The 24,016-nt window shown below is 42.0% G+C and overlaps 1 protein-coding gene and 2 long non-coding RNA genes across 4 annotated transcripts in view; 1 reads left to right on the top strand and 2 right to left on the bottom strand.

Moving 5' to 3' along the window:
* tp53i11b (tumor protein p53 inducible protein 11b) overlaps nucleotides 1-24,016 on the top strand; it is a 55,187-nt gene that overhangs the window by 20,346 nt on the left and 10,825 nt on the right. The window contains exons 1-2 of one of the 2 annotated variants that reach the window (XM_062547084.1): nucleotides 3,912-4,000; nucleotides 7,773-7,910. In XM_062547084.1, coding sequence (XP_062403068.1) covers nucleotides 3,974-4,000; nucleotides 7,773-7,910 — 165 coding nt within the window. In that variant the 5' untranslated portion in view covers nucleotides 3,912-3,973. Of the gene's footprint in view, nucleotides 1-3,911; nucleotides 4,001-7,772; nucleotides 7,911-24,016 lie in introns of those variants that run through there. The other variant, XM_062547086.1, reaches the window with a different exon arrangement.
* On the bottom strand, nucleotides 12,372-13,678 carry LOC134093822 (uncharacterized). Its single transcript, XR_009940385.1, has 4 exons — nucleotides 13,626-13,678; nucleotides 13,363-13,431; nucleotides 13,149-13,233; nucleotides 12,372-12,880 (listed from the first exon to the last, which is right to left on the bottom strand). It is a non-coding gene; the product is annotated as an uncharacterized LOC134093822 (long non-coding RNA).
* On the bottom strand, nucleotides 13,943-15,739 carry LOC134093824 (uncharacterized). Its single transcript, XR_009940386.1, has 3 exons — nucleotides 15,604-15,739; nucleotides 14,283-14,338; nucleotides 13,943-14,030 (listed from the first exon to the last, which is right to left on the bottom strand). It is a non-coding gene; the product is annotated as an uncharacterized LOC134093824 (long non-coding RNA).

Raw genomic sequence — 24,016 nt, 5'->3', positions numbered from 1 at the left:
GGCAAGAAGCAGATGGAAGGAAGCCTCACTCACGCAGTGCATGTTTGAGGGAAATAGGTGTGATGGAGCAGATTCTGTTGTTCCTTTCCCCCCCTGACCACCTGGTGACCTTCAAAATAGCGCTGAGGATGTCAAACTCTCAGATAGTGCATCAAGGAGGGTTTGTGTGAAATGGAGGTTTGAAGTCCCTTTTTCATCTGACTCCATGCATGGAGTGTTTGGAGTGGAGACTTAGTTAGGGGTGTGGACATGTGTGGATCCCCACTTCCCTTAGGTATAGAGAGGAAGGGAATAGATGCAATCTTGCATCCTCAGATTGGTTCCTATGGCACTCCCTTGATAATAATGTTTTTCAGGAATTCCATATCGCATTTTAAGGACCTGCAGGCTCACTCACTCAACTGATCATTACATTGGATTTCCTCTGCTGTAATCTGTTTTTGATCGATGTTGAGACATCCATGAAGATTGTACTGTTGTCTTTAATAGTAGTGCTTCTTCCAATGCAGGTAGCTTGGCAGAAATGATGAGACGTTGTACTCGATTATTCAACCACAACAACACTTAAATGTAAGGCTTTGAACTGATTCAAGGAATAAACAAATCAGTCAATAAAAAAGAGAATGTCATACTTTCCAGAAAGGTTCTCTGTTTGCAATAACAGGCTATGTTTGAGTTTCAATACAATGTTTATGGTCGACAGACTAAACTGCATATGACCTTGAATACATTTTATGAATATAATGCCAGCTTTTGTTGCTATACTGGCAGACAAACCGTGCTGATTGGAACACCACGACAAGTAAAGGTTGTCAATGTCATACATTTCTGTTAATTGCACAAGATGTTGAGCTATTGTGAGAAGCCTAAGAGTTTTATCTGGTCCAGGAATGTGACTTGAAGGGTACCACCCAAAACCGGAAGTATACTGTTACTGGAACACACTAATTGCAAATATACTGTATGACTTGCAAATGACTTAAGCCCTGCTTAAATTGCAAAACACTCAGAATTTTGGTTTGTTTTTGCATAGCATAATGGCATTAGTAAGGAGACCGAGAGAGCATGATGGCATTATTAGTTAGACAGAGGGCATGTGTTTGATTAGAAATGTCCTGAGAAGCATACTCTCTCTCTCACTCTCACTTTTTTTAAAGGGCACTAACCTTAAATAACTTTAAAGTGAAAAAGCTAAAAGGAGCCTCAAACTTTAATGTTTATAGCCTCCAGGATGTGGAGGATATGAGAGAGGTTTTTCAGATATCTTGCTGGTTCTGGCTTGATTTCACACATTGTAGCTTTTATTGGAGAACTGAGGCGAGATCTTCTGACAATTGTTCCAGTTGAAACCCTCCGGTAATGGAGGATGTGTTTTCCCCATACAAAGAGGCATGTATAAGTAAGAGCATCTCTCTTCCAAGACCATCATGCATCACTGTTCTCCTCCCTGATCTGGCTCCCTCTACCAGCTCCTTTTGGGGGAAAACATGATTGCATTTCTTTTGGTTTTGTTTCGCTCCAGATTGTGAAGTGAAAATGACATTGATGCTGCCCACTCATGACATCTCTGTTGATAGGAATGTCGACTGTTGTCTCAGCCCCATGAGCCTCAGGAGAATCGATGACATTTTCGCTGATGAAGGAGACATCCATCAACACAATTTCTGGTGGCTACTTAAGAAACAATTACCCCGTGTAATGAGCTTTGCTGGACCCGGACTCTTTGTCAGCCCTGAAGAGGACGTCTTATTTAGAGCACGTGATTTCTTTCCGAGAATGTCAAGAACTTGTGTCCAGGCATTGTGAGGGTTTTTTTTTTCTTGATGAAGTTAAATGGTTTTACTGAATGCCTTCTACTCTCTGAGAGTTCTCTTGCCATTAGCTGCTGAAAGCCTCCTCTTATCCAATCTATAGCCTTCTATGCCTGCCTTTTAAAGCATGACTCCGGAGTAAACACAACCTAGGGTCTATTTTAAGGTAGTTAAGTTCAAGGCAGTTTTTGCATTAACGCTGAATAGGTGTACAGGGAAAACTAAAGGGGGTCAGCACTGTTCAGATCTGGCTGAATTATTATTATTATTATTATTATTATTATTATTATTATTATCTTAGTTATCTTACAATTCAAAAATGCCTTATGCTCAGCCAGAGATAGACAAGACAACGCTGGAAAAAGTTGAAGACGGCCACTGATTTGACGCTGCAAAGCCACGCAAGCTGCTTCCTTCAGATACAGGTCTTGTTACAGTATAACCTTTCCCTGTGCACTTTCAAAGGTGTCCGTAGGGACCCTCACCACACTACCTCAGAAGTTCTGGCTCTGATCATTCAGAGCTAGAACTTTTCAAACAGGAGCTACTAGCTGTCACTGTCACACACCCCTTCGCCATCTGTTCAGAGGTGTTCATCACTTTTAAGTGTCCCCCAGGAAACACTTCCATTTTGTTGAGTTTCGGAGTGTGTTTCTGATTTGCTTGTGCAGTGAGTTTTGGAGGGTGTTCTGAATTGCATGTGTTGTAAATTGGCAGCTCCTTTCTAAAATGTTGTCTGAATTTGCAAAGTGTTTTCTGTGTTCACGTGTTTACTGAAGTTTTTTGTGTTTTGTCTATTTGCACGTGTTTTGCTGATTTGCATGTGTTGTCATGAGTTGCACGTCGTTTGCACCTGTTGGCCACCGTGCTCGAGGGCAGAGGACAAAACTGGGCAATGCAAAATGTCTGCATTTCCAATTTCTTCCCTGCAAAAGTTTAACAGGTGCGATTATTCAAAATCCCCATGTTATTTTCCCAAAGAAAAAAGTCTCAAGATACCGGAAAAATTGTAGCTTTCTTTTAGACGAACTTCAGAGGTCTATTGGTTCTACCTGTGCACAGGTGATAATTGCTGCTCTACCTAGCTGAAGAGTTGTGCTATTTCAGATCAGCTGATTTGATTGGCCCACTTTCTGAAGCTGGACTTTTCCACCTCTGATATTTTGAGAATTGGCAGTGCTTTGTTTTTGACATGTTAGTTGGCCACCTTAGCTTTTACTGTGTTAATGAAAAAAACGGTCTTGCTCACAAGTCAATCAGAAGTTTGAACTTGTTAACTCCGTAAATAGACCTGAGGTTGTTTTTTACTCTTGAGTTATGCTTTAAGGTGTGTGTATGTATGTGTGTCTGTCTATGTGTGTGTGTTTACTGCTGCTGTTAAAAGAAAGATGCTTGGTTTCTTTGGAAAGAAAAGCGCAAGAGAGATTTTGATCTACCATCAGGGGTTTTTGGCACACAACCTCAAAGTTTATTCTGCTCACATGAATTGTCTAATCTTTTTCTGACATCAAAAACCGCTTCAACAGAGTGCATGGCTGAAGTCTGTTGCCTGGCAGTTTATATTGCACAAGCTCGCTTCGGTAGGCCTATACTTACTGTTTTGAATGGCTGCTTTAGAGTTGGCCTACAGTATGTTGTTGGGTAGAGCTCAAATCCAAATCCTTCATCGTAGGCAAAATGACCATTTGCCTGATGAAGACCCAGTAGGGTCGAAACGTTGCATTTTTTTCATTAAACGGGAACAATTTATCAGTGTTGCGGACATTACAATCCTTTCTAGAGTTCAAATCCACTCATGACGTCTTTTGGAGTGAACTAAGGGCATTTACTTGTTTGACGTGGCCATGTACCTTAATAGCTGAAAGTTCTCTTACACTGGTTTTCCTAGGGGTTGTGTTGTACTGTTGAGGTGAGTCAAGCACTAGTCCTTGGCTATGTGTGTTGACGTGCCTTTCTACCCCAAACAACAAGTGTGTGTGACCAACTGTTCAGTTTTTCCAGTTTTCATTTCCTAATCTGGGAATCGATGCTTGATTCTGTGAGCCTGTCTTGAGTCACACCAGACCCCTCCTTAAACATGCTCACACAAGCCACATCCTTGCACTTATGACATACCTAACGCTGCCTTCAACTAGCTGTTGTTCTTCATACTGCTTAGAGAAATGGGCAAAAAGAAGGTATCTTTTCAGGTAAGCTGTTTTTAGATCAGTGGTTTTTATTACTAGAGAATGTAGTGTGACCAACGTACTTCACAAACTCAATTTTAAGGTGTTTTGCGATGTATGTCTATGTATGTTGCATTGTATGATGGCTTCAGATGTTTTGGTACTATAAGCCAAGGGCTTGGTGCTTTTACGGATATTTTTGGATGTGGTTGAATCCTATTTGCGGTAATGATGTACAGCGAATGTTGCCTATACTGGTAAAAATGGAATACAACTGGTAAAACACATTCACTCACTATTTAGACAGCAGCAGTTCACAACAGTTCACCTTCAAAACATCTACTTCGACTTTCTATTGTATTCCCTCCAAAAGCAGGATCGTTGTTCTTCCACAACAGAACTGATATGAATTCTGGGCAGTAGACTGGAGGCATTGAAATGTGAAAGGTAATCCTAGAAACGGACGCTAAGTAGAGGGCTGCAGAAAAGGAAACATGACAGCCCATATGAAAGTCTTTTCAGACGGCAGACCTCTAATTTCGCATGGCTGGCACTTTATGACCTTTCCCTCAGGATTTGTTTTCCATCTACCTTTCGATCACCTGAGAGGTACAAAGGCCCCAGATGGTGCTGTCATCTGCCCTGCGGTTGATTTGAACACCGAGCCCCGTTCTCTCGTTTGATCTGACAGGACAAGCGGCTCGCCTCTCAACCTCGGCAGCAATCTTGCGAGCGTGTCTTGAAAGACAACTGGCCAGCTGTTGTGAAAGTGCTGAAAGGATGGCTGTGATTGCCTGCCGCTCTGTGTTGGTAGAGGCCTTACAGGGAAGGGATACAGTGTGAAGTAGCACGGGCCTAGTTGACGCACTCTGAACAGAGGGCTGGACCTCAGCCCATGGTTGGAATGATGCACCATTTATCTGAAAATGAACTTCATGACAGGATGAGGAACTTCTGCTTTTATCTAGTGCCGTCTTCCTAATAGATCTTTGTTTAGTTACAGCAAAACTTGGTATTGGATCACAGATAAGACAGTAAAGCTCTGTTTAGGTTATGGCATGATGCCATGTTTGATAAGAATATCTTCTTTCATCATGCAGCACTAACTTATAAATACCAGCGATGTTCATTGTAATTTACTAATGTCAGTGCAGGGACTGTGTGAGTATTTAAACAGAACAATGGAAACCTTTTCCCCACAATGATGAAAGCTTAGAAATGTATGGTCATCAATTGGGCAGTGTGTTGCTTTTCAGCTGTTGCTATGAAAAGAGGATACTGACCAGTAATTGCTCCAGACAGAGCTATAAGCTGCTGAATGGTGTATCTTTTGTTGGCCCATCAATATGCAACTCATGCAGTTGTTGAGCTTTTTTTAAATGGTTCCATCTGGGATCATAAAGAAGTTTCTGTAGGCTATGACGTTGTTTTGTGTGTTTGATTAGTTATTCTGTGAGATGAGATTGAAATTAGGTTTTATGTTATTGCATTTAGTTGAAGTTGGGCTTGGTCAGGTGATATTTAACCTTTTTAAAGACATTTTAAGGCCCAGGGGTAACAAAAACTGGAGGCACACAAGGTCTCTATAATTAACCCTAATTTAATTTGTGCCGTATCATCATCTAGTCAAATAATTATTTTCATCGTGTTTGTTTGGATTAACCTTTTGCCTTCCAAGCAGGCCAAGTTGGCATATGTGCTAGGTTACTTGCAGCTAAGTTCAGTGTTTCCAGTATCATGTGATAGAACAGGTTCCATCGGTTACTTGTTTGTACGTTTTGAGTGAACATGTGGATACATCTTTCCACAGTGCTGGAGAGTCATTGCCCGAACAGAGATTCATTGGCAGTGGCCCCATAGTTTAGAGACAGGGGCCATCTGCCAGAATCTCTGATGATCCATTAGCTCAGATATACACTGAAGTTCCTTCAGTTTTGTTTGAAGTATGTCACATGTACATAAAGATATATTGACACCAGAACTTTTCATGGAACCTCGTTGCAGATTTGAGCTTTAGATCCTCATGTTGAATAGGCTGCATAGGCTACTGGAACTGCAATGCATATCTGCATCAAGGATCCATAAAATAAGTGCCCAAGTTGCAGAGTGTCACAGGACACCAACAGAACCAGGGAACCTATGCAGATTTGAGATTAAAAAAAGGGGTTTTGAATGCCGTAATTTCCCAAATATTAGCCACAGTTTATACATTGATTTTGCAAACTTTCTTCAGCTATGAGGTTAATACAGTGGGTTAATACAATATACTTCTCTCAAAGACACAAAGCTGTTGCATGTGTTGTAGTAGAGCCGGTCCTTTTGCTGCCCAAGAAGGTATTGGGCCACTCCTCTCGTGTTTGCAAGTTCAAAATAGATTTACTACAACGCCGATGCAATCTCGAGGTCATATGTGATTGTTGAAAGTATATAATATAGCATCAAGATAAGATAAGAGACTCTGTTTCTTTCAGAAGGAAATTAATAATGATATTTCCTGACAGCTGACTTCTTCTTTTGCCGCTGGGCTGACTTGATGATTTGTCAAGAAATCCCCAGAAGTTGTCTATGAACTAAGGAAAGTGCCAGCCCATTTTAATGATGCAGGAGTTCATATGACATATTTTTCCTGTTTTAAGTTAGCGTTCCCAATTATATTCGTGATATTTTGTATTTCCATTGCATATTCATTTACCATATAGCTGTCTTATTCTACAATGGCCATCTGACTGTTGGTGGCAGCGATTGTTAAGACCTCAGTTACATCATTGTCTATGTGCAGATACACTATGACTAATAAACGAAGCAAAAATAATTACGAGTGACGTTTCCACAATCCATAACTTGCCAAGCGTGACCATGTTCTGTCTGACATCAAAGGCGAGGATGAATGCAAACTGTTGCCTCTGTAGGAAGTAAGTGTATTCATAATTGTATGGCAGCCAGGCAAGACTGCGATTCATTTTTTTTTTTGTCGCATTCACATTCAAGAGCATAAACAGCAACAGTAAATTTGCATTTATATAGTGCTTTATCAAGACTCCCAAAATGCTTTGCGCTACCACCAATGTGTAGCATGCATGATGCATCCACCGGAAATTCCTTGGAAAAGTGTATTTGGGCTGGGATCTTCCTGGAAAGGGGGCGCTGATTCATTCAAAAGCAAAAAAAAAAAATTCCTTGGAAAAGGGAGATTGAACTGAGAACTTGACCGCTTGAACTTGGGGCATGACCTCTTGAGTCCAGGGTATTGTGCAACATGTGCAGCTGACCATTCGAGTGTAATCAGCTAATCAGCTTTGACTGTCCGTCATCTAGGAATCTCATCAGAATTCCGTGATTTTTGTGAAATGTGCTTTGGGAATATTGACGTTAAACCTGGTGAGAAAGGGCCCAGCCATGTGTGAATGGCTTTGGGTATGGATTTGAGAATAAGCTAAGTGTGTTGGGAAATGCCTTGCAAGAGTTAAGAGTGTTAACCTGGTGCTGCTGTGAGGTCACTTTCTGTGTGGGGCAGTAGAATCGATGGACACATTGTAGCCTCAGACATGGAGCTTTGCACATGAGGGTTTCTGTTGGTGACGAGTACAGCTGTTGTGGTGAGGCAGACATCATGCTGTGGTTTCTGTTTTTTAGAATTCAGTCCTTGTATTCTAATGGATATTTCAATGGGTTTAATTCCCTGTTGTTGTCGATGACATTGGTCACTATTTGTTAATTATGTTATGGGCATAGCAACTCTCCTGTTTCTCCTTTTGTGTTTAACTCCATCTCCTCTCGTCTTCTCTCTACCCCTCAGGCTCCTAGCATGGCTGGTAAATCCCACCCGCCTCTGATGAAGAAGCACAGTCAGTCCGACCTGGTGAGCCGACTCAAGACGCGTAAGATCCTGGGCGTGGGAGGCGAGGACGATGATGGAGAGGTGCACCGGTCCAAGGTGAGTGCCGGGCTCTGCGGCTCCACGGCTCCACGGTTACTGAACACACCCTAAAATCCTGCCGAGTCAGAGGAACGTGGAGGACGTCTGTCTGACTGCGTGCAGAGATTCCTCTTCATTCCAGTTGAAACATCAGCGACAGGCAGTGCATTTAACCTCCCGCGGAGGCACTGACGTTAGAATGACTTAGTATCACCTTTAATCCCACATGCACCATCACCACCACCACCACATGCAGCCTGAGATGTGCGCTCTCCAATGTGAAGATACCAGGCCATAGAGATATGACAGCACAGTTCAGGGCAGGAAGCACATATCATGGTGCATGGCGCTGAAGGGATTCTTCATCTTGCTGCATACTGTATAATTCTGCTTTGAATATAACTTCTCTACTGCATATATTTGTGTTTTGAATATAACAGATATTTCATATCTTTGTCTTTACACAATCTATTGTCGTGGATTTTTTATTTATTTATTTTTTGTCCTCATATCATGGCACTAGAAGCTAGTGCAATGTCATAAATAGTGCAACAGCAATGAATGTTTTCAAGGCTCATCTGTGAACAACAGCGATAATTCAAATGTAAATAAATACGGTAAATAATAGAAGCCCTGGTAACATAGTCACAGTATGCTCGCGCTCGTGCCACCCTTCCCAACGCGGCCATCAAAACTTCCCCCAGCGAACAGACACACTCATTACGCAGCCACATGGACAGGTCACACTCATTATCTCTGTGTGTCAGCCTGGATTCCCTCAGCTGGGCTGAGATGCCACTGGCAGAGGGCAAGAGAGCGAGAGAGACTTCAGCTCTGCCTCCACGTTAACCCAACTGTAACCAGTTAGAGGACCAAGCGTCACTAATGCCGCCTACCTGAAATATTCATTTAAATCAGAGAAGGGGTGCTGCTGCCTTATTTTGGAAATTGGTTCTTACTGGCGAAGTCATGCCTCTCCCTGCAGCACTTCTGGGGCTTATTAAGGCATAGGAGGAGGAGGAGGAGGAGGCGGAGGTGGAGGAGGCGGAGGTGGAAGAGGCGGAGGAGGAGGAGGCAGAGGAGGAGGCGGCGGCAAGAGAGTGTTTGAACAAAGTCTGCCTTTTTGTCCCCGTGGCACTGGCCCAGTCGAGGCTAATCTGCCATCTAGTATACACAGGAGTTTCAGTGGCTTCAAGTTTGCACTTTACTTTTACTTACCATGTGTCGTGAATTTAACAGAAATTCCTTAACTATATGGCATTGTTTATACGCGCACTTTAGAGTGTTTTTAACCTTGAAAAGTTAATGACCCTTTAAAGTAGCATAGATTAAGGTGCACAACGTGTACATCTGAATATGTGGTCTGCTTGCTTTGGTTACTAAAGATGCTTGAGCATGCTGTGGTAGGCGCACACGTGTGGAGATCGCTGCAGAGTAGAGGGTGTTTATCAGAAGCTGTTAGAATAGTTGAATGTTTGAATGGTCAGGTCTGTAGTGGATCCTATTGACGACACAATTTGGTTAGAGTTTCATGCACCAATTGCCTCCACAGACCCACTCTCTATCTCAGGCCGCCTCGGTTGGGATTTAGAATAGAATATATACTTTTTTGATCCCATGAGGGAAATTAGTTTCTCTGCATTTAACCCAATTTACCCGAATTAGTGAACACACACAGCACACAGTGAACACACAGTGAGGTGAATCACACACTAACCCAGAGCAGTGAGCTGCCATGCCCAACCAGCGGCGCTCGGGGAGCAGTGAGGGGTTAGGTGCCTTGCTCAAGGGCACTTCAGCCGTGGACTGGTCGGGGATCGAACCGGCAACCCTCCGGTCACAAGCTCGAAGACCTAACCAGTAGGCCACGGCTGCCCACATTGATGGATTTGGGAAGCTGTGTGGCATCACCAGAGGAGTCAGGGAGGGAGTGGTCAAGTTGATCATCTCTACAGACAGTCGACGACTTATTCATACAGTCGACGATAAAGGCTGCCTTTGTGCAATCTGCAAATGTGTGCAGATTGTGAGAAGTCCTTTTTCTCTCCAGAGCTCATTTGTGAGTCCTTATTAAAGTATAGTCACAGTTCCTTTTTTTTTTAAGCCACGTGCAATTTTAACGTCAGCCCTTGCTTGAAGCTGTCTTGCTAATACGCAAATGAAGAATTGGTTGACGTGGGATGCTGGTTGTAAGCGTGTCGTCCATGAGTCTCTCATGCATGGTCCTGACTTAACGGGATTTCCTCGGAAAAGTCGGAGAAAGCCGTCATTGTGTTCCCCAGCTCTGCCCATGTGATGTGATGTTCCCTGTCTGACCCTGCAGTACGTCACAGTGTTATTTTCTCATTCGTCTCTTCTCATGCTCCTGGGAAAGTAGAAGGGGCCTCGAAGGATCGTTCCTCAACACCACTTCCACCACACACGACCACCGCCACTACCACACACACACACACACACACACACACACACACACACATAGGGATGTAACAGTAAGAAAAATGATCATGGTTTTCGGTATTATCACAGTAGTGATAAGTGTGTTCAATATGTTCAGAAAGCATTGATAGGCCTACACAAACTCAAACTGTGTTTATTATATTACAAAAATATAGGAAAAACCTGATCAAAATGCAACTTCTAACCAGGGATGCTGGAACTCATTTTCACCTGGGGGCGCTAGGGGTGGATGAGTAGAGGTGAATCCATTATTCTAGAGCATTCTAATTAGGGATGTCACGAGAACCGATACTTGCGATACCTCTCGATTCCAAAATTAAAAAACACCGGCGATGCCCATTTTTTTGAAGCATCGTAAGCACCGACGCCAGCATAAGCATCGGTGCTGCGACTCTTCCGGAACTGATGGGGGCAATACAGTGTTTCCCACACATAGACTAATTTGTGGCGATGCGCCATAGATTCAGCACCGGCCGCCACATATGGTTTCGTTACTTTTTATTTTATTTATTTATCTATTTTTCAACGCTATTGAAAAACACGCAACATTCGTTAAGCTGAATTTCCTTTCCCTGCTCTCCCTCTCTGTCACTCATGCGTCTGTCTCTCATGCATGCACACACAGTCCCCTCCGTGCACACAGCGTCTGCCCAGAGGAAAAAATTGTTTCTCATTTGTATCTCTTCTGTTGCTCAGGAGACAAAATTGAGATTCTCATTTAAGGATCATTTTAGGATCATTGACGTATCATTTTTTTCTCAGTTCTTTCTCCTAAAATGGCCTTAGGAGAAATAGGTGAGACATATATTAATGAGACAAGAAGGAGCCACAAAAGAGATATTCGTTTGAGACACAGGAGAAATAGGGGAGACCTAGTGGAGATCTCCTTTATGTTTGAGTGTAGTCTCATTTATAACTTGTTTCTCCTTTGGAGAAATAATAGAGCAAATGAGGAGACATTGCTATGAGACACTATTGAGAAGGAGGAGTTACAATTGAGAAATCAGTTTGGGGATCAGAAAAATAGACCATTCCGTAGCATTTAAAACTTTTATTTCATGAACTATATACTACATTGACACTTTGACACTTTAAGGTGCAGACATTACAAAAAGCAATCATAAACATTTAACTAATAAATAATGACATACAGTCAAGCCCAAATGTATTGGAACACAAGCTAAAGTTGACAATATAAAATCATCTTTTGGAAATTGCTCTTAATGCTTTAAATGAAAAAATGAGGAAATATTCAACCTTTAAGGACATACATTTTCTTTGTGAATGAATAATGTATCGTAAATAAATAAATTGTTCCTTAAAATACAGGGGATATAAGTATTGGAATGCCTATGTTAACCTATGTGTTAAATTTCCATAAAGGTTAGCAGATTTGTATTTGTTTTATTTTTAAAATGCCAGTTATTTCATGTATCCAGGACACTATGTCCCCTTGGACTCTGGAATTAAAATCACCCCACATCAACACATACCTCTCACGTTTCAATGCGTGCACTCACTGGCTCTGGCGCGCGGCGCATCTTTGATAGCATTTAGCTAGCCCAATGCATTCATTAGGATCCAAACAGAGATGAAGTTAGAAGCGACAAAACACCTCCATGTTTTCCCTATCAAAATACAGTTACACGAGTAGTCACACGACCAAGTATGGTGAGACAAAATAAAACGTGGTGCATTTGTAAGCAGGTAAGAGGGATAACTATATTGTGTGGCGCAATAATATCCTGCACTTTCAGTTTCACTTTGGAGTGAGGATATTACTGCGCAGAGTCTAAGTGCTCCCAATGTTATTGCGCCACACAATATAGTTATCCCTCTTACCTGCTTACAAATGCACCACGTTTTATTTCGTCTCACCATACTTGGTCGTGTGACTACTCGTGTAACTGTATTTTAATAGGGAAAACATGGAGGTGTTTGGTCGCTTCTAACTTCATCTCTGTTTGGATCCTAATGAATGCATTGGGCTAGCTAAGTGCTATCAAAATTGCACCGCGCGCCAGAGCCAGTGAGTGCACGCATTGAAACGTGAGAGGTATGTATCAACTCGTCTTAGTTAAGGGAATAATGTAGTTTAATATGAAAAAACGGTTAAGTGTTCCTTTAATCCCAATGTAGGTAAAACCAAATGAGAATTTGTTCCATCATTATTGTTAAGATACTGTATGCACGACAATCTAAACATCAAATCAAAACAACACACCTGTCTATATTGACTGTCTGCAGGCAAACTTGAGCCAACATCCTCATGTGTTCAAGATCGAAATTGATGTTTCAGGGGTGGAGCGATGGAGCAGCATATTGAGAAAAGACTCCTTGTTTCCTTTCTGTTTTAGCCATGTGGGAACAGAGACGTCTGCTTGACCTCAGTGGTTTAAACAGTCCATGGTCAGGGTGTGAAATGTCTTTTGGAAATAGTTTTGGGCCGTTGTTGTACTTTTCTGGTATAGATATCCTGCAGGGTAGGGAGAGGTGCTCTGATGGTACCTTTCGCAGTAAATGTCAAGTGTCTGTGAAAGAGAAAGGAAGCATACATTACAATTGACCCTGTCCATGAATATAATCAATGCAAACTACTCCGCTTGTGTGACACATAAAAGCAAACCCACACAAGCAGTCAGGCACAATAGTTATAAGTAATGCAGATGTGAACAACATATACTTGTATTAGAAAGTTTGGGAGTGCACTTAGATATGTTCGGTATTTATTTATCTAGTTTAATAGAGAGGCCATTTGAAAGTGACCCTACACTTCTGCGCAGTAGTATGTCTGTGTACCTAATCGCAGCTTTGCCTGCAGATCATCCCCCATGAGTCTTGCAATAGCAGCCACTGGCTCCAGGCTGGGACTTCTGGATGGCACCTTTTTTAAAAAAAATAATTAAAAAAAAGATTGCCATATTAGTTATTGTTGATTAATCTGTAAAATCATAGAATTAAAAAAAATAAGCAAGGTAAGTCTATCAGATGTACAAATATAAACGATAATTACCTTATGGAGGCACCCTTGCCACAATCACCATCCATATTAATTATTGATATCAGTTTATTTCTGAGGGCTCTGTCAATAAAAATAAGAATAAACAAAATGATGCATGCTGTACAACAAACTGAATTGGTAAAACATGGCTAATCGCAAATTCAAGACTACTTTTAGGTAACTGCAATAATCCTGATTACTTTCTGGATTAATGTATTGCATAGCACTTATGACAAACAAATTAGAGCATGCTCAATAACATAGTCCACACCAACCACGTTGAGGGCAGCAGCCATGGTTACCATCAAGGAACAGGGAGTGTCATCAGAGTAGACCGACTTTGCCCTGTACAGTTCATAGAGCCCACTACAAAGTCATAACAGACACATGAAAGGAGGGGATAAACTAACCGTTACAGACACAAATACATGCACACATATTAGTGTTATATGCGTATGTGTGTCTATCTGGTGAGTGAACTCACTTGTGGGCTTGGAACTTCTTCCGTATGAACGTGACACACATTTGGAACATTTCAAAATGCACACAGTGGTCTCAGTGGAATCAAGAGTCCAACTTGGATTCTTGAATCCTTGATTTCTGCCTTCAGAAAAATTCCCTACTTCCATAAATTGAGAGGAAATATCTTCTCCAAACAGTAGCTGGAAGACCTGCAGCACCTACAATCACCATGACACAGACAAAACAAGAGTTAAGTCAAAACATGATCATCTGAAATAATAATACAGTGGGCAAATGTTTTATAGATCATTTAATCGTGTAAAATGTTCTAATATACACGTCTAAATTTACTGGTTGATGTCGAAAATGCATTGTTTCACCTCTTGGAATTGTTGATTCATTGACTTGAAAAAAGGAAAATATATCAAAATGTAATTGTGGATATTCATTAATTTAGGACCTTTCCTTACCTGATCAGAAGAGTCCATCAAACTTCATCCAGTACACCACATGTTTCCTTGATAACCTTTATGAAAAAAAAAATAAGGACGTTGACACATTAAAGAAAACGCCAAACGGCAAGCTAAAACCTGACCAGCGGTTATAGGCCAGTCAATCTAGCGTTGGACCCATAACTAATTGCAATAGTAATCATTCCAAGTTTTTTGTGATCCCTAGGTATATCTAATTAACATATTAAAAATCTACCTATTTATATTTAGTGGAACATAGTTTTTTTTCAAGGTTAAAGGCAGCAATTTCCAATGCATTTTGCCATTGGGATTTACTACAGGTGAAATGGGTAAAATGTTAAACTAAAGATATCAACTTGAAACGTTCACACTTCACAGTTCACAGAACAAATGATTGTCAATGATATGGTATGATGGAAGTATCTCAATGCATCCCAAGTCACTTGATATGTTGTCTAAAGGTCAATATCTTCCTTATGTGACTTGGCATGCATTGAGATACTTCCATTATACCATATCATTGACAATCATTTGTTCTATAATGTACTTTCATTGAAACGCATTGATTTTGACTTGACTTGATTTCCTCATTTTTGAGGTGATATGAAGTGTTATCTAATATTCCCTTTGCATAGGCTTTTGGTATCCAACATATAAGCAAAATGCAGCAATTATTTTGAAGCTGACTGTACCTATTGTTCAGATTTAGTTTTCTAGAAATATATGCAAATTATTGCATATTTAAGTAAAACTGGTCTCATTTGCATATCTAAACATCACATTTCAGAAAACTTGCAATACAAAAAATCGTTGCCTTAATGTGAGTAAACAACTGAGAAAGTTTCAAGTTGATATCTATAGTTTAAAATTTTACCCATTAAATCCCAATGGCAAAATGCATTGGAAATTGCTACCTTTTACCTTGAAGAGCTAACCACTAATGTTACAGTTACACTACACAGCAGGCAAGCTTCGTCGACCTACACGTCTCTTACAGAAAAGTAAAACATGACCAACGTTGGTATTCACGAATTCAATCCCACTATTTAACAGAAAAAGAGTTTGGTCAGCTTTGATATCGTGTGCTAAAAGTTGCTAGTGCGCTAACCTAACGTTAACGTTAGCTATCATTAAACTAGCAGCTAGCTGCTAGTTCTAACGTTAGCACGATAGCTAACGATACTGCGGGTATTCCCCAACCTAGTACATCCTCAGCACGAACGTAAAGTTTAAACATGGACGACGGGAATGTTTCTTAAAAAGTTACAAATGCTGGGCAACTATTTAGACAAACTACATCTTACATTTATTATCATACCTTTCGCCGAAGTGAAACAGCCGTTGTCAGGCAGCCATTGTTCTCGGGCAACTTCGGACTTCCAGGGAGAGACGTCTGCCGACGTAATGACGTCAGATGGGTACCCGAAGGACTGAACCAAGAGCCTGACTGGCTTCGGTTTCACCCTCTCTGAACGAGATTATAAACACCGTTCATGCAGTAAAAATAAACTCTGGACCAACAAAAGAATGGACACTGACAAGTGTCAACTTAAGCCTACCTTACATTGACAGACTTTGCAAAGATTTGGAAAATATTTTTTAAAGACTAGGCCAGTCTCAGATTAGGATTTTGCAAAGACTGCGGGTCACATTTACTAGACTGCTAGGCCTACTGTAGATTCATTCAAATTATTTCCATCGCGCACTACATCAACTCATGCGATACCCTAACTATCGCGTTTCTGCAGCACTGTTTCATGTGTGACATCCCTAATAGTTATAGGGCTGTTCTGTCACAAGAATAGCCGACTAATAGTTTATAAGAAATGAAATAATAAATAATCATATAGGCTACAGCTGTCGCCTATTTTGCCCCTTCCTGTTTGGTGTTGGAGAGAGGTCACTATTGATTTTTAATGTTCATGTCACTATTTGCATGAGCCACGACTAAAAAGACTTCCGATAATATCAAACATGTTAAACTAGAAAAAGACTACCTCCAACGTACTTTTAATAAAGAGACATGTAGATCTAATTCATTAATAAACTTAGTTTTGCGGAACGTAGCCAAACAAGAAAACATGATATTTGCAGGTGTGTGGTTTGGATATTCAAAACCTTTCATGCTAACCTTCCATTAGGTCCTTGCTAACCATTGTGTGACACTCTTATATTATTTAATAACTCAAAAGCACCAAAATCATACATTGGCCTACATGTGTAGTAGTCTACACTGTTCGTCGTGTGCAGCAAATACAACACCTGACATTGTAGACATATCAAAGAACCTCCTTCCGTATTTGTTTGGGTATTGAATTTATGTGAGTCTATGTCTCTGCTCTGTATGTGTATATATGTGTGTGTGTGTGTGTGTGTGTGTGTGTGTGTGTCTACATGTGTTTGTGTGTGGTGTGTAGCTGTGTGCCTTTCTATGTCTATTGTATAAATGTCTGTGTCTGCTTGTGTGTGTGTGTTTGTGTGTGTGTGTGTGTGTGTGTGTGTGTGTGGATGTGCGTATGAGTGTGTGTGTCTTTGTCTTTGGTGTTTGGGTGTAGCTGTGCTGTGTGTCTGTCTACATGTACAGTGCCTATAGAAAGTAATCATACCCTTTTGAAATAGTTGCTTTTCTTGGCTTACAGCCTGAAATCAAAACCCTTTAAATTTCAGTGGAATCAGTGGAAAAAGATTTTTTAAAAATCGGTTTTGATTTCAGGCTTTAAGACAAAATGAGTATTTCAAAAGGGTATGATGACTTTCTATAGGCACTGTATGTGTTTGTGTCTCTGTTTGCATGTGTGTGTGTGTGTGTGTATTGCAGCTGTGCCAGGCCCGGCTAATCAGGAGATTTGGGAGGATTCCCGGTGGGCCGATAACGTTTTGGGCCGGTATGAATATGTGAGCTTAAATACACAGGACAGAAAGTGCACATTTACAGTGGTAGCCTAGCAGCTATTGTGCCTTACTCGGGTACTGTATAGGCCTATGCTATGTGCAGAAATAAAATGGCCTTGGAATTGGAATTGGTGTGTTGAAGTCATACTTTTTCTCCTGAAATGTATGAATGAAATATTACCATTCCACCCAATGTATAGCCTAGTCTGCCAAAGTTGTCAAAAATCTTTTATTAGCTCAGGGGAGGCCATTCCTATATAAACTCCTATCCCATCTCTCTTATAGTAGTAGGCATGTGATGTAGTGTACTTGAATGACCCACGCCCCTCAAGGGCCGCTAAAACTTGACATTTCACAGTAAAATTAAGTGTCCCACTCTGGCCCTGAGCTGTGCTGTGTGTGTGTGTGTGTGGCTTGCAGTTGTGTGCCTGTCTGTATTTGGGTATTGTGTTTATAGAGACTAATTTCTAATTTGAAACAAATAGGTTTGGATGAGCATGAGAGGGCTGGACAAAACAATGATTAAAAAAAAAAAAAAAAAAAGATTAATCTAACAATTTTATTTTTTAGTTTGATTTCAGTTATTGATAATTTCTCCTTTAATTAACATGACAATCTATTCTGGCTAATTTAGCCTATCTAGGACTGTGTAGCCTAATACATGTTTTGTGCACACAAACACACACATACTTATGTCGACAGACACACACAGCACAGTTACACACGAACACACACACGTGGATAGACACACACAGCACAGCTACACACACATGTACAGAGTGTATAATAACACTGGTAAAAAAATATTTTGGTAAGAAATGTGTTGAGGAATCTTCTATGGAACTGATTGAGCCAAATCTGAGATTTACCAAATAGATATAGATGAGAATTGCTTGAGTTTACAAAAAGACCTCTCTGGCGCCTCAGCCTGAGTAAAGAATGAGACATATAAATGAGACAAAACTGAGCATTATTTAAAACATAGCTGAGATCTCATTAGTAGATTAAAGGGAGTCTACACTGAGCCTAACACGAGATTTACCAAAGAGACTTAAATGAGAATTTCTTGAGTTTACAAGGAGAGCTCTCTGGTGACTCAGCCTGAGTAAAATATGAGACATACAACATGGACAAAACTGAGCATTATTTGAGACCTAATTGAGATCTCATTTATAAATCAAAGGGAGTCTACACTGAGATAACATAGCTCTTTGGCTCCCGAGACAAACCTGAGAAGCGTGAGACAAAGGCAATAATCTCATTTTTGTATCACTGTGATCTCATTATTGTCTAGGAGAAACAAATGAGAAACAAAAGAGATCTCATTCTAAGAATTTCTTTCCTCTGGGTGTCTCCATGAAAACCAACCAATCATTCCTGGAAGCGTGGTCGTACTGATGCACCTGACGCTGCCCGGGTGGAAGCATATATCTTCTTCCACAACGTTTGTAGACTATGCGTGCAACTTTACCAAACAGTAGAAGTAAACTCACTCTCCTTGGCCCGCTCTCGTGCGTGGTCAATGGACACCCGCCCACGACATGCACATTTAATCCAAATAAAACATTCACAATCGTGAACGCAATGACGCACAGAAGACGACTAGCTAAATTGCTGTTTAAAATCCGGTTAGCATCATTAGCAGGCTATGTCGCAGACATTTGATTAAAACTTGCATTCAAGTTGACTGACCATCTCAATACCAATGTTTTTCAACTCCAAGACTTAAAAGGGCATGTCCCAAGGAGAAAAAGTAGCTTACCTTGAAACTTAAACACATGTGGGGAAACTGAACAGTCCAACCAGTAGAGTAGCCTATGATAAGATTAGCCTGCAACTTTGTTTACAATATTTTGAGGCTTCAACCAGACGGCTGAATTTAAGAGGTGGAGTTGTAATATGAATAGTTGGCTATAATCTGCATAAAGTTTGCTGTTATGAAGATCAGAAATTTCAGTATATAGAATGTATAAATAGTTACAGAATGTGTGTGTGTTTCAAATAAAGACTTTGCATCTTGTAAGAAAAATCATTCACATTATACTGTAGCCTATGAAAGCAGAGCGATAAAAAGGCGATGCAAGTTGTTGGTTTTTATACAGTAGGCTACAATCCATTAGAAAAGTGATTGAATTAATTATGTGTAAGCCTATGTGATATGCTTGCAATTGGATACTGTATTCTGTTATGCACTGTAGAAATTATATTTCAGTATTCTGCAAATATTTAAAGAAATTCATTAAGTAGCCTACATGGGATTTTAGAAAATCCTTTTTTTAAACGATAGTATCGAATTTGGCATCGAGAATCGTGTAATTTTGCTGGTATTGGCACCGACTACTGATTTTTTGGTATCGTGACACCCCTAATTCTAATGCATTCTAAATCTGACACACACACACACACACACACACACACACCAATACTACCATCAAACACACACACAAACACACACCACACACACACACACTCACACACACACACACACACACGCACAAACACACTCACACACACACACTCACACACACTCACACACCACCACCACCACCACCACCAGCACACATCTCCAGTGGCCTCAAACAAAAGGGGGAAACGCTCCCCCTGCCACTCACTCTTCCTGCTCCTCTGCTGCGCTGCGCTGTGCTCTGCGGCGGAGGGAAGCCGTCCTCCTGTTTGCTCCTTACGTTTCCTTCCCTCCCCCCCCAGCCCCCCTGCCCACCACCAGCCCTTCTCCTGCCTCAGCCTGCCAGAGTGGGAGGAAATAGGGAGTGTGTGTGTGTGTGTGGGGGGGGGGTGTATGTCTTGTGCATGTCTCCCATTCCATGCCACAGGCTCAGTAATGTCCCTGGATGGGAATAGCAGAAATGATTCCATCTCCACCACTCGCTCCTTATTTTAGGGCTTGATGAATGAACTGAGCTTCATTCATTTGTTGTAATCATTTCAATCAGTCCAAAGGCCATGAGGGACTTGCTTTGTTACAAGAGAAAGAGATATTTGCGTGTTCATGAGGCAATTGGAAAAATAGGATCTGTTAGAGTTGAGCTGATTGCATTAAGATGGCACTGTGGTTTTTCAACTCTTCTAACCGATTGCTTTTAAGTGTGTGTTTTTTTCCCATGGGCTAGTGTTTCCCTGTCTGATGATGCACAAGTGATGGGGAAACCCTTGCATGTTATTCTGCACTCATTTGTTTTTGAGGAAATTCGCTTTGTTGTTTTGTTGTTGTCGTTTTCCCTTCACTCTCTCTCTCTCTCTCCCTCTCTCTCTCTCTCACTATTTTACTCTCTCCCCCTCTCTTTCTCTCTCTCTCCCTCCCTCTCCCTCTCTTTCTCTCCCTCTCTTTCTCTCTCTCTTTCTCTCTCTCTCTCTCTCCATCCCTGTCTCCACACCAGTAGCATTGCCAGTGATTGAATTCCTAATTCCTGTTGAATGCAAGTCCCATGGCTAGTGTGTGAGCTCTGCTTCCTGTTGAGTGTGTCTGTTCCTGTGAAAAACAGCCCCTGAAATGGTGCAGAGGAAGCATGAATCATGTGCTGGAGACCTCACAGCTGCCAGAGGACAGGCCTCACTGAACACACACACACACACACACACACACACACACACACACACACTCACACGCACGCAAATATGTATACACACTTACACACACAGACATGTATACACACTTACACACACACTTACACACACACATACATACATGCATACACATACATACATGCATGCAACACGCACGCAAATATGTATACACACTTACACACACACACACACACACACACACACACACATGTATACACACTTACACACACACATACATACATGCATACACATACATACATGCATGCAACACACACACAAATGCATACATGTGTATACTCACATACCCATACACACACACACCCATACACACACACACACACGGTGACTAATTGAGGCTCTTGTTGCTGCCTCTAGGGGTTGGTTCGGTGCAAATTTCTTGTGCTAGGGAAGCATCAAGATTATGCAGTCAGGGACACAGTGCAGGTATTCCAGAAACCCTTTGCTAAATGTGAAGTCCATCTGATCGGTAGTGCTAAATAATAGTTAGAAGTGAGTGTGTGTGTGTGTGTGTGTGAGTGTGCATGTGTATCTGTGGAAGTATGTTTGTGTGTCTGTGTGCTGTTTTTCAGTGTTTGCATTTGAGCAAAGGCTTTAAAGTCAGTAGAAGTGCAGAGAGATGAGCGAGTGAGCGAGCGAGCGAGTGATTGACAACTTCAGACGCTCGTCTTCTTAAGTGGCTCTGAGAAACCTCTCCGTACACTTTGCGCTGTATGTCCATGCGCTGTGCACTGATTGAAGGCTTAAGTAGCTCTGGCCCTTCTGGTCCTCAATGAGCGAGTGTGTGTGTGTGTGTGTGTGTGTGTGGCCCTTGCTCTCCCTGCTGCCCAGCGCTCAATAATGAGACTCTCAGCAGACCGTGCGTGCGTGCGTGCGTGCGTGCGTGCGTGCCTGCGTGCGTGCGTGCGTGATGGGCAGGCCGAGGCTGGGCCAAATGACGGCGTTTGCTCTCTGCAAATTAGTTTACCTCAGAAGCGCTGCTGTTCAAACGGTGTCAAGGGTGAGTGCCATTTATGTCGAGAGTGTATTTGAAGAGCAGATGAGCTGTTTAAAAAACACACACACACACACACACACACACACACACACACTGATGCACAGACACTGATGCACACATACACACACACACACACACACACTGATGCACAGACACACACACTAAATGCACACAGTAAACCACACACACACACACACACAAATTATACACAGTAAGTACACACAAAAACCTAGAGAGATGGATTTTTTCTCTAGACATCCAATTTGCCCTCAGCGTAGCGTAGCGCAGCTCAGTGTAGTGCAGTGCTGTGCCCTGCGGCAGCTGTGTGTGTTTGCACTTAGCCTTGAGCTGCCGCCGCTCATAGCACACGGAAGGGGAGCGAGAGCTAAGACAGGTCCACCGCTGCACTGTGTTGGGTCCACCGCTGCGCTCTGTCAGGCTGCTTTCATTTCCACCGCACACACACACACACACACACACACACACACACAGAGGGATGGCTAGATTAGCCAGCGGGCAGTTTACGACAGCGGCCCTTAATGGACGCGCTATTATGCAAACCCTCGCTACGGTCGGTGCCCTTCCGCTGATTTGTCTGACCTCTTTCTGCATGACCGTTCTCTCTGAGCATGATGGGCACGCCACTGGAGAGAGTGTGTGTGTGTGTGTGTGTGTGTGTGTGTGTGTGTGTGTCGGGGATAGTGAGTGAAGGGGGGTCATGGGAAACTTGGCCAGGTTCCGGGCAGTGTACCAGCAGCAGTGCTCATATGTAAATACAGCGGCCAGCGTTCCAAATGGATGTGTGTGTCCTGTGCCGTTCCAAATGGATGTGTGTGTCCTGTGCCGTTTGCCGCAGCTCTTTTGTTCCTATAGGCTTCTCTGTAGCGCACCTTTTCTGTGATCCTCGCGCATCTGCAGCACTTTGCGTCCTCGTGCAGGGACACGGGGTCACCTGGCGTGGCGTGGCGTGGCGTAGTGTTTTGGTAATAGGTGTAGATTGTTGTGATTTCCTTTTACCTGAGTAGGGGAGGGGAGGTCTGATAAGTGGAGCAGAACTGTCTGTCAGGCTTTCATCTCTTTCATCTCCAGAGGCGTCATCTCTATGGTATGATTTGCTTTCCCACTCGGATATTTCAGAGCTGTTTTGGGCTGAAAGCTCCTCTCCCATGGTTATTATTGCCCTTCATGCATGGTCACCCAGAAAATGAATCTCTTCCCCTACCTAATTTTTTGCCCAGAAATTTGCCTCATGCATAAAACCACGGTCCTTATTTTTTCTGATGTCTGATGTGTTTGTGTGTGTGTGTGTGTGTGTGTGTGTGTGTGTGTGTGTGTGTGTGTGTGTGAGAGAGAGAGAGAGAGAGAGAGAGAAAGAGAGTGAGTGAGTGAGGGAGAAAGAAAAAGAAAGAGAGAGAGAGAGAGAGAGAGAGAATAGGTGTGTTGAAGCAGCAGGGGCTGGGGGCAGTCATACAGTCATAACAATAAGATCCGTTCAGTGCATCCACCATACATGATGGGAGAAGAAAAAGACCCATGTGTCCCATTCACACACACACATGCATACAATACACACACACACACACACACCCTGGGTGACAACATCTAAACAGAGCTTGAAATTAATGGACAACATCAAGAGTGGATTTTCAAAATTATAGCAATAAAGCACTTGATCCCTGATGAAATAGAGTCCATCACATGCTCATTTAGTCATGTTGCTATTTTTTCATTTGTGTGTAAATCAAATTTGTTGCAACGCCAATATTAAACGCTTGTTGCTTGCACCAGCTATGTCAGAAGATTCCTATTCTGCCATTGCTTGTGGAAGTGTTTAACCCCCAGCTAAAGATCCTTGTTTGTGTGTTTACCGTGTGTGTGTGTGTGTGTGTGTGTGTGTGTATGTGTGCGCACTACTCCTCTGTAACCCTCTCTGCCCCAGCTCTTAACCCATGTCATGCTTCAAACTAGCTTCAGTTGCGGCTTAGTATTGCTCAGAAAAGCACTTATATGCCACATTGAGCCAATTTGATTTTGTACTAAACGCTAAGTCATGTCAATCTGCCAGGAATAATGATGGTGATGGTGATGGTGATGGTGATGATGGTGATGGTGATGGTGATGGTGATGGTGATGGTGATGATGATGATGATACACTTTATTTGTATAGCACCTTTCATGCACAGAATGCAGCTCAAAGTGTTTTACGTTTGGAGCACTTAGCAGAATTATTTTATACAAACAA

The sequence above is a fragment of the Sardina pilchardus genome, chromosome 10, assembly GCF_963854185.1.
Source record: "Sardina pilchardus chromosome 10, fSarPil1.1, whole genome shotgun sequence".
Classification (NCBI taxonomy): domain Eukaryota; kingdom Metazoa; phylum Chordata; class Actinopteri; order Clupeiformes; family Clupeidae; genus Sardina; species Sardina pilchardus.
This window is presented reverse-complemented; position numbering and strand designations above follow the sequence as displayed.